Here is an 11,385-nt window from a genome sequence, read left to right as displayed (position 1 = left end):
AATTGAATGAAGGACACAGTGAAATGTGACTTCATTGAATTTCTTTCCATGTCTTCTTTTCAATATCATTATAGCTATATAACAGTACTTTTTAAAATAATGTGCAATACCAGACTTCTTAGGCAAATATAGTTTGGGCGTTATGCACTATTTTAAACAAAGAACACTTACATAATTAGGAATGGTGCTATAATACAAAGCAAAGATATTATATTACACCAGGAAACTTGAGTTCTATAAAACAGAGGCTACATTCCAGCAAACTAGCAAATCTTTTTTTTTTTAATCCCTATTCATACACAATCCAGAATGATGTAATGCCAGGTTATGTATCAACTGAACATTTGTTTTAACGAATCTCTGACCAAAATGCCTTAGGAATCTATCTGGAGTTAATGACTTGTTGAAGAAATGAATATACTTTGTATCTGTTATATACCACTGAAGTTCTCAAACAAGAGCCAAAGATAATTCAATTTAAAATGCTCAAGTTATATTTAGAAAATGAATATTAATAAACAATGCAAGTTCATTGAGTTAAGACAATGCAATTTTCTTTGAGTTGAGAGATCCTTCATACAGATTGAGGTTTACAGATTCCATGATCAAGAGACTTTTGCAGACTTTAACATATACAAACTATACATTCAAGATTGGCCACAGGCAAAATTGCTTGCACTTGAAGTTATATTTTGTGGCCCATCCCCTCTTAACTTCCACTCCCACCCACACAACCAAATACACCTACACACAGACACATTTAACCCCTGCTATGCAGTCTACCAAATGAGTTCCTACACGCTGGTTTTGTTTTTGACCCTTTCATAAAATATTGTCTCATAGCTTAATCCCTACTACCCAGTTATTTCCTTCCCAATGTGGGATATAACCAAATAGGCTACAGCATTCCTGAATGTTCACAGATTAATGGGTTGAATTACTTTTTTACTACCAGAACCCCATTGAAGTAACCTGTAAATCCATTCTGTAAGCCAAACTGGTATAAATCCAGAGAAGCAGACCAAGGAGCCAAGGTTAGCACTTTCACTGAAGAGATCTTTTCTGGGCCCCTCATTACACCTTTGAGTAGGAATTCAGGCTCAGGAAAGCAAGAAAACACAAATAAATGTGTCTTACAAATAATGAGGGCAGAGAGATTTGGCAGGGATTGTAACTGGGGGATAAGAGAGACTTAGATGCTAGTGACCTACTTTTAGTATCAGCTATAAATCTCCCAGGGAAGTGTTTAGCACTTATAAATATTAAATAGATTTTGATCAAAGTATTATTTAAAGGGCATGTGCTTCTCCAGAAGAGAAATGTTGATAGATGATAGATAGATAGATAGACAGATAGATAGATAGATAGATAGGGCAGACATATGCACAAATTGCTTAAGTTAATAAATAAACTAGATTTTACCTTGTAAAGCACACCCAGCCCAGCTATAAAAGTATAGGTGAGTTCAATGACTTTATAAACAGGCAAGGTAAAATCTTGGTGGCTTTAGCAACTATAGGATGACATCACCATATATGGATAGGCTCAACATTAAGCTTTGCTATGACATCTTGATAAGCACATGATCAGCTGAACAAAAATATTTATAGGCACAGCAGCCTTACGCATTTAAAATGAAGATTTAAATAATCTGATACCCATTAAATGGTTACTTCCTAAAATTCTGAAGTGTAATTTGAGGCTATTGGCTGCTGGATATTATTCTGCACTGTGGGGAGTGGAGACTCACTTTAGTGACTCTGCCCTGTTCCTTGATCTCTGTGCCAGCAAAAGTTGGGAAGGCTGCAAACTTTCAGTCAGTGCCGGAGAGAAGGTGGAAGGTGTTTCTTCTTTTAACCACAATTCTAGCAGCAGACTAAGGCGTAGCATTACCCACACCACATGAAGTCTTTTATTGTTAAGTCCTGTATCATACCAGGAAGTGTTCTGAGCGTGGATTGTGTAAAGCGTGCATCACATCAGTTTCTGTGACTTAAACATTCTTTTAAAAACTGTCATCTGAGCCCAACGTGCTCCTATTTAACTAACCACTAGGTTTTTAAATGATAAATAAGTGGCTCCCTTTCCTTTTAATCTGTGAACACAAACTAACTGGGAAGAAACCCAGTCTCCAAAGTTCTCCATTGTTTGACATCCATTCTTATATTCCTCATGCATTCTAATTAGAAAAAAAAGACATATCTAGCTCATCCGAAAGGCATTCATAAAAGTAAGCATAAAATAATCTGGGCTTAAAAATTAAACCACAGAAACAAACAATATAATAACTGTTTACAATTTTACGTTTCAGTATATTAGACTTGGGGAAACTGGCAGATGCTATTAATCAAAGAAACTAGAGATGCTGCAGATGGACAAAAGGGTAAGGACAGGGAGGGAGTGCTGCAAAGAGTGAGGGGCTCAGCAAAATATAAAAAGTTACCCTAAAGAGTTTTTCCCTCTTTCTTTCCCCAGTCTCCTTGTGTTACCTTTCCTACTTGTTACTGACCTCACTCCCACCCCAAGACCCCATCCTGGACTCATTACTGCAAGGTCTTGTTAACTAATTCTCAAAATCACAGCATGTAATTAACATTTAAGACTAACATTTAGCATTGTTTTTTAAAACCTCATGCATTTTTTGAATCATGGAAGAATTTTGAAAATAAAACTAAACTATCATACCCAAAGGTGTAATCTTATTGTTGAATATTTGGAAGAAAGATAAGATCAAATAAAGCTCATATAAGATCAAAATAAGCACTGGGATGTATCTCCCTACTGGCAGAATTAATGTAATCTATAATAGATCAAATCAAAGTTTTGTGATTCTAATATTTTTTAATTAGCTAACTGGCAATCAAACTGTCTATTTTAAGCTAATATGTCATAAAGCATTGAATTTAGAAATTTTAAAAGGTACATTATAATTAAGTTTTTCTGAAAAGTTTTGTTTTATATTGCACTTAAGAAAAAGTATTACTTTACATATAGGTCATGGTTTTTACTATCAGAGGAGTTGTTTTCTGTAGACTTAGTAGAGCAGCAAAAAAAGGGTCTTATTTTTAGAGTTCTTATCTTCAGTTTCAAATACTAATTTTACTGAGTCTCACAAAATAGGAGGTGTTCCATTTTTGTACATTTACATTAAAGATAATTTGACAATAAACTTTCTTATTGACAAAGTTCAAGCTACCTAGCATATGTATAAACTGTACTTCTCAGCCATCACTGTGCTGAATGTTGTAAAGCTTTTATAATTAAAAATAAACAAATAAACTACTCTTAATGAAAGGCAAGCCTGTCATAATTACATGTCACCATGAAATTCTCATCTAATAATCTTGTGGCGTTTCAAATTTAGGACTAAACATGTAGTTTTATCAGCGAGCTGACATTTAGGTTTGTTCTCCTTTGATTTCACACATGGTGTCTCCAACCTTGATGTGAGCCACTTAATTTACAATTGTTTTTTTCAATTTGTTTGAGTTTGTTTGTTTAAATACGCAAATTTGGGGGATATTGACAAAGAACAACAGCAACTCTCTTCCAGACATGAATTATGTAACTCACAAGGCCTACACTTCCCACCCTTAGGCAGTTTCCTAGCTGAGGCTATGATTAAAACAAGCACTGGAATGTATCTGCCTATGTGCCCACAAGCGTAAAACCTAAGTGTCTTCTCTAACAGTGAGGCTGAGGAAGGACCAAGAACACAAATATATATTTGACCAAGACACAGAAGGGTCCATACTTCAGAATAGTCCAATAGGAACCAACACGTCACTTACAGGATTGAAAATAGTATCCTCCAACTCACTCTATGCTGATGCAAATCTATGATCCATGTAGCTCATAGAAATTTTTTTTTTTTTTTTGGTAGAAGGATATCTGACCAATAGATGGCCTACTTTGGGTTTCTTCTAAATAATTGAATAACTTTAGATAAATTTTCACAGAAGAAAAGTTTTTCACTTCTTATGCTCAATCTTTTTTCTTCCATAATAAAAGCAAAAGTATCTCAGCTACTGTCCCCTTTTAAAATGCCAGTGCCATCTCAGGAGTCCTGTAAACTAATCTGTCTACTTAATTCTTCACTTCCGCTTGCTATGACACCCTACGACATTTGATAAGACAAATTTGGTTGTACATTTTCATTGAACTTTTGGTGAAATTGTTTCTCGCTTTTTATTAGCATATATATATATATGAAAGGCTTCTAAAGCTACATTCTTTCCTTTTAGGAAGATGGGGGATGGGAAATGACAACAAGTTTAAAGTCATTCTTCTGCATCTAATTTTTAAAAAACTGTTTAAAAGGTTGTAACTACCTGGCGATTTCGCCCAGGAAAACAGAAAATCTAATACCGGTCTTAGGTACTCCACCTCCAAAGCAGGACGCTGAAGCTCTGCTAACTAATGCCAAGGTCGGAAAAATTTCTGTTGCTCTTCTCGGCAGTGATATACGGTACAAGGGTTGGCCCTGGTTTGGTCCACCTGCCAGCGGAGTTTAAAGTTTCTGAGGCTCTGAGGAACACAATGACTTGGATCAAACAGCCTAAAAGAGAGGAAGGGAAGTTCTGCTCCTTCAAGGAAGCCGTTAAACTCCTGCTATGCTAAATATCTCTTTTTCATGCGCCCATGCACATGGTCGACCTCTTCTTTCACTGACCAAAGATTATTTCTGACAATCCAGGATATGCAGAAAGCTTGGAAACACACGGCTGGAAAATGAAACGACACAGGAGTGTGACCACATCATTATTTTGTTGTCTCGTGGTACCAGACGGGCAGTCAGTGAACGGAGCATGGATGCGAACGGACAGTTTTATAATATGAATTTTTCCCCCCCAGAAAGCTAAAATTTATTTGATATACCTGCCTTTTATTTTGGTCTATATTACTTGCCGTTTTCCTTTCTCTGCCATATCAATGAACTCAACTTTGCAGTAGGGTGGCCAAAAAGGAAGAGAAAGGAGATCTCGATAGTCTTGGCAAGTATCGGAGGAGTCACGGCGCTCAGGTTGCTGCGGCTGCGACTCGCTGCGTCCTGTGCGGATTTCAGGACTGGTGTCGCACAGGCGGGTATGGAGAGGACTGTGCCCTCTATCAGCCGAGGCTAGAGACCTGGGCGTCGGGAGGGGTCTGCTGATCCTGCGGCAGCCTTTGAGGCCGCTGCTGCCTCTCGTCTGCAGCGTTTTATGACCATTGACACCGTTCTAGAAAAGTCATGGAAGACGGCCCGCTACCAGACCTCAGAGACGTCGAGCTGAAGCTGGGGCGCAAAGTGCCCGAGAGCCTAGTGCGCTCGCTCCGTGGGGAGGAGCCGGTTCTCCGCGAAAGGGACCCGGACCCCTGCCGGGGGAGCTGCAGCGGCGGCGGCGGCGGCTGCAGTAGCAGCAGCTGCTGCTGCAGTTTTCCTCCCTCATTGTCGTCCTCCTCTTCTTCCTCCCCAACCTCTGGCTCTCCTCGAAGAAGCCACTCTAGCACCCTGGAGAGGCTGGAAACTAAGCTTCACCTCCTCAGGCAAGAGATGGTGAGTGTGGGGCACCAGCCGCGGGAGTAAGGGTCCGGGATAAAAGATGGGGAGATAGGAGGATGGGGCTCAGGGGAGACGGTGGCAGGCTGCAGAGCTAAGAGATGAGTGCTGGGTGCGTGGGAAAAGCTAGATAGAGGAGCGCGCAGGGGGCGCACGTCTGGAGGCAGCTGTTTATTTACCCCGCACTTCGCTTGGTCACGGTTTGTTACGACAGCAGAGCCTGCTCTGCTCTGTGTACTTTCTGATAGCGTGGTCAGGCTGCGTCCAGCTCTGACGACTCAGCGGCCAGCCCTCACCCACTCGGTCACTAGCCCGCAGACGGTTTGCAATTACTGCACCCGTATGGGGCCTGCTGCGCGCCGTTCACACTTCCAGTAGGTTCACAAGGTGGCCCGGTTCATTGCACTACCAGCGAAGATACTTCCTGGTTTGCCGGGAGGTGGCGCGGCCCGGGCCCTGTGGCTCTGCTTCCTCACTCGGCTTCTAACAGACCCTCCCTTCACCCCGCCCCCTTAGTGCAGCAGCCGCAGCTGTTCCGAGGCCACTCTTGAGTTGATTCTCCACAGCTGGTTCTGAAAACAATGGCCCATATGTCCCTGATGTTGTTAAGAATAGCTTGTTTCACTGTTTTGAGCCAGGCGAACAGGTGATCCCCAGACGCTTGGATTTGTTAATGACTCCCCCTCAGTCCTCAATCTGCAATTGTTTTCCTGCTGTTTGCTAACCTTAGTTTAAGAATAGGACAATGGGACACTTACAGGGTCTGAGAATCATTGTTTTCCCGGATGTACTTAGACGGAGACACTTATTTACTTGCCATGAGCTTTTAGGCTAGTCCCCTTGCCTCTGTAGACCTCAGTTTATTTGTACAACGAGCTGGTTGGAGGAAATGATCTCTTCCTAAAACCTTTGAAGGAAATAACCACAAAACAGCAGCTGGGAAAAGAAAGTTGAAATAGTGGGCATAAGTGACCCAGAGGATGATGAGGCTAGTCTACATAAATAAACAGATACATAAGTACTTACATTAAAAAGAAATAACTAGAGATGTTTACCTAGCTGCGGGAAGGCTGGAGAGAATAAGTTCCATTGCATAAAATAATCTTGGAAAACATATTGGTGCAAAATTTCAGTCTTCAGAGGCCATGTCCTATGTCTGGAATTTTCATCCTACTCTACAACAAAGACTCAAGGATATCACTGTAAAAACCTGTAACAAGACTGTTAAGGTTGTTCTTCATAAGGACTTTATTATTTACCTTTCAAATATCCATTTTCCTCCTGCATGGAATGTTCCAGATGTTGAGAGCAAGAATCCATTTATACATACACATACCATGTGTTGTACAAATTATTTTATTACTGTATTCATTTTTCACTTTCTGAATGCACACACATACACTGGCTATACATTTTAGTCATCCAACAAGTATTTGTTAAGCATATTCTATATCCTGGTAATGAACTGGTTGCTAAAAATATAAAATAAAAAGTCAAGGTTCCTGTCCATTAAGGGCTCTCAAATCCGTTGTGCCCAGTTGTAAAGTTATTATTTGTAATATCTCAAGCCAAGCATGTTGAAGAATTCTATAGGATACAGAAAAATATCTGGTCTTTACAACTAAAGATACTTTCTAGGCTTATCTATTATTCTTAATTAAAATTTCAAAGAGTTGACAAAAATCTGTTTCCTCAAACCAGAATAGCTATATATGATGACTGACATATTAATTAAAAGGAAAAAAAAACCCAGCAACATCAACAGTGGCAAATTGCTAAACTAACTATTCATTATATTTTCTATGTATTGGAATCTAGAGATTTGGGATAATTTTATGTCAGAACAGATGTTTACATGTTAAACTTTGTACCCTAACAAAGGTTTCCACTGAGAAAATGATAACACTAGCTGTGGGAGTTAAGAGGGAGGGGATTGAAAACAGGTATATCCCTCTGCCAATGAGATTGTTTCCCGCACTTTACAGAGAACTCTTGTGGATGCTAAAAACCCCGGCTTCAGCACAAATGCAAAGCAACAGATTTGTTTTTATATAGACTTGGCAGTTTTGTTATAAACATTGAACAGATGCAATTCTGTAGTTCTTCCTGTCTCCTCTGAGCATTCCCATATATAGAAGTTAGAGAACTAAAGCAGGCTATGACCTCTTAATTGTGATTTTCATGTTCTCTTCTGACCTATGCTAAGGACACTGTGTCAACCTCTTTGATGTTATACATAATCCATATTTCATGCTCATTATTTTGAGTTGTTTGCAGGTTTTCTTCTTAGATGATCCAAAATTATCAGGCTTTACCTCCACCCTCAGAAATCCTTCCTAATAACCTCCTTAGCCATGCACAGCTAAGAGACCTCTAGGAGTTAAGCCTCCCTAATTTTCCTGTTAGAATGGATATGTGTACCCTTGACACAGTACAGCATAGACTTGCAGGGAGGTAATCTCAACATTTAAGGTTTGTTGCATACAAATTATTGCATCATTGTTTCTCTCTTCCCCTTTTATACTTTTATGGATGATTTCCCTCAGTCTTACCTGTGATTGCTGCTATCACTGCTTTTAGACATCCTTGAAACCCAGTTGTAAAGGAGACAAGTTTGAAACCCAGTTGTAAAGGAGACAAGTTAAAGATATTGTGGAGGGGAAAAAATTCCATGACCAAATGTCTGAATGCTGAAATCTTATAAGCAACTAAATATCACCACATCCTATAAAGAGTGGGTTTAAGGGAAAATACTGGATAAGGAAATTTGCCGGCATGTATTTGGCTCATTAAGCCAATCTCGATTCATGGCAACTATCAGGATGTTTTAGTGGAGAAAGTAAATTTTTCCAATGTGAAGATTTTTATTTTGACTTTAGTGTTGAGGAAATTTGACAATGAATTAAGCAAATGCAAAGATTCATATAAGAAATTTATGATGAAATTGGAAATAGGTGTCAATTTTCTTGCACGTATTCTGTACAATAATATCTGTTCTCTCCTTTACATTCATAGTGTTTTAATATCTGTCTTATCATTCGAGCCTAACATCAAATTGAGAAAGAGGAAGCATTTTTACCCACATTTTGCCAATGAAATCACTGAGGCTTAGATAGGGTTCAGAAACCAGGCAAAGGTTGCAGAACTAACAGAATCACAACTTGAACTCATATCACATGATTTCAGATTCTGTGCCTTTCCCTCATTTGAGCCTGGATCTCAACAATTTTCCCTTCAAAATGTAGCACAGATCTTATAAATCTGTGATACTCAGCTCCCCCTAAAGTGCTAAGGGACCCACAAAAAGAGGCCCTCAGGGTATATGTTAGGGGCTGTTTCAGATACTTATTCATTTAATAATCAACAAACGTTTATTGAGGTCCCACTATATGCCAGACCACTTCTCCATCTTGGGAATACAGACAAAAATCGTTTCTTTAAAAAGTCAGTCTTCAGAGGCCATGTCCTGTATGTGGAATTTTCACCCTGTGGTCTACAAAAAAACTCTTTGCCAAAAATTTCCTGAGAATGACATTTTATTTATTGGTTATAGATATGGTATGCAAAACCTTTTTTCTAATAAGTATAAATAATCTGTATTTGACACGTTTTAATAAACTTTATACTGTACTTTTCTATTGTAAGCTATTCAAAAAATGTGAGCTATCTCAATATGTTTGAAAGAGAAAATTATTTTCATCAATTTACTCTGGAAGAAGTTTGACATGCATAAGATTATGAAGGCAATCATCGAAAAATATGAATCTGGAGTTTCAAAAGGCCTACTGGAGTCACTCAAGTTTTCCTCTCTAGATAATTACTGTTCAGAAAATCAAAGTATACTTTGGAATGGAGTACTTTTGAATACCACATTCTGGATTCTGGTTGATTCTGTGTTATGTAGGGATGTTTTACCAAACAGGCTTGAAAATACTGTGTCCTGAATTCCAAGTTTTTTATAATACTTGGCATTGTAGCTATATTTAGTGAAATATAAATGTCCTCAAGCCAATTCCTATCCTTGCTTACTATTCAAGCATTCAAATACCCTTGCCTTAATGATTTTTCTGGGCAATACCCAGGCCTAAACACAAACACACATATACACATTAATTTATAAACAACACTAGAAATATATATATATATATCAAAATATTGAAAGTCTTTAGGTTGGTAGATTTCATCTCGGTAATTTAGATGCCTTTACTTACTGATGTTTTCCATGCATTTCCCCTGTGGTAAATGACTTGCCTACTTTTATTATAAAAGCAAAACAAAAGTTATTTTAAATTCACTCAAAAAGTGATAATAATTTACAAAATTAACTTCATCATTTGCTATACTTCAAAATAGACTAGGAGATTTCTCTGGAGTTCGAACCTATTTATTTTCCCTAAATCAGACAAGAATGAAGGAAAACACATAAGCATATAATTGAGAAGACGTAAAGTGGAAGGCACCAGCCCTAATGAGTCCACAAGACAGCTGAAAGATAAGATGTGAATATAATTTGGCCAGTGTAAGATTACAAACCAGCAAAGAAGTGGGTGTGTATAGCAGAGTGGAGTATACAGTGGAGATGATAAGGAAACATTGAGGCCAGTAGATAAAACTGAGATTTCTCAGAGGAAGTTTGTCTTGTAGAGGGAAGTAAGAGTGCTGATTACTATGCAAATTAAGAGCTTAATATTAAGGATGAAGTCATCAAGGAAATGAGTAGTTCTGTTCCTACCAATGACGACTTCTGTCATTTTACATATGGAATGCTATCATATTTACTTAATCTAATAAATAAATCTTGTTGAAAGATGTTTACTTATACTAGTAGGTAACGCATTGGCAGCTGGTACAGACATAAGGAGTAATGTTGCTTTTTGAGAAACAGATAAAATTTAGAGGATTTCTAAATAACTTGATATCAGTGACATTTCCAAATAATGATGAGCCCAGCCTTCTATGAATGTATGTTGGAATGACTGACACAGGTGAGGAGTACTTTCTGACCCTAAACAATTTCCTTCTATTCCATTCAAGTTGCACAGCCATACTAACTTGACCTTGAGACACCACAAACGTTTATTAAGACATTAGTTTTGGAGACATTATTTCTGAAACTGGGGCTCTTGGCTGGAGACTCAGAGTCTGTGAGAATTTGTTCCTTTTCTTTGTTTTTTTTTTTAAAAGATATTCCTTTATATGTTTTTCTTTAATGGTTGTTCATTCACTACTCAAGTTGTGGCTCTGGTTTAGTGGAAATTTCACAGGCTCTGGAACCAGATGAGCTGAGTTTCCAGTCAAGTCTGGAGCAGGTTGGGGTACAAATCAACAGGGCACAGCAGGCTGCCAAGACCCAGCCCCCTGCCCCTGTGGAACCTGTATTTCTGGCAGGAGGGCCTGCCCAGCTCCCATTGGTCCTCCCTTTTAGTCTTGATTCTTTCACTCACTGGTGTGTGACATTAGGCAAGTTATTTAACCATTCTGGAGCTCAGGATAAAATCATCTCTATTGAGGCATTCTTAAGAATTCAACGCTTATAGCCCTCTATGGGCAATGTGGCTTTGGAACATGGGAGCTAGTAAGTCTGGACCCCATAGGACAGGCTGAAAACTAGAAACTCCTATAAAGGTGATATGGAAGTCCTTAGTCCAAATACCTCAGGGGAAGCTGGCTAGCTGGAAATTCTGTCAAGAGCCAGCACTGAATTTGAGGCAGAAATTCCTCCGACTGTAAAACCCTCAGTTGTGGTTTTTAAGACCTCCAAATAATTGCATGCAGAGACTCCCACCATTCCTGAGGGCAATCTCCTTTGTTAATTGTAGACAATGTGCTAATTATAGATACAAATC

General features: G+C 38.7%; 1 protein-coding gene across 1 annotated transcript in view; it reads left to right on the top strand.

Moving 5' to 3' along the window:
- Positions 1-4,512: 4,512 nt before the first annotated feature.
- Positions 4,513-11,385, top strand: part of LURAP1L (leucine rich adaptor protein 1 like) — a 39,888-nt gene continuing 33,015 nt past the window's right edge. Inside the window, exon 1 of the mRNA XM_077148188.1 lies at positions 4,513-5,536. Within this exon, the coding sequence (XP_077004303.1) occupies positions 5,231-5,536 (306 nt within the window). The 5' untranslated portion in view covers positions 4,513-5,230. The remainder of the gene's footprint in view (positions 5,537-11,385) is intronic.

This window comes from Tamandua tetradactyla, chromosome 2 (genome assembly GCF_023851605.1).
Source record: "Tamandua tetradactyla isolate mTamTet1 chromosome 2, mTamTet1.pri, whole genome shotgun sequence".
Taxonomy (NCBI): Eukaryota; Metazoa; Chordata; class Mammalia; order Pilosa; family Myrmecophagidae; genus Tamandua; species Tamandua tetradactyla.
The sequence above is the reverse complement of the archived record's forward strand: the minus strand, read 5'-3'. Positions and strand labels throughout refer to the sequence as shown.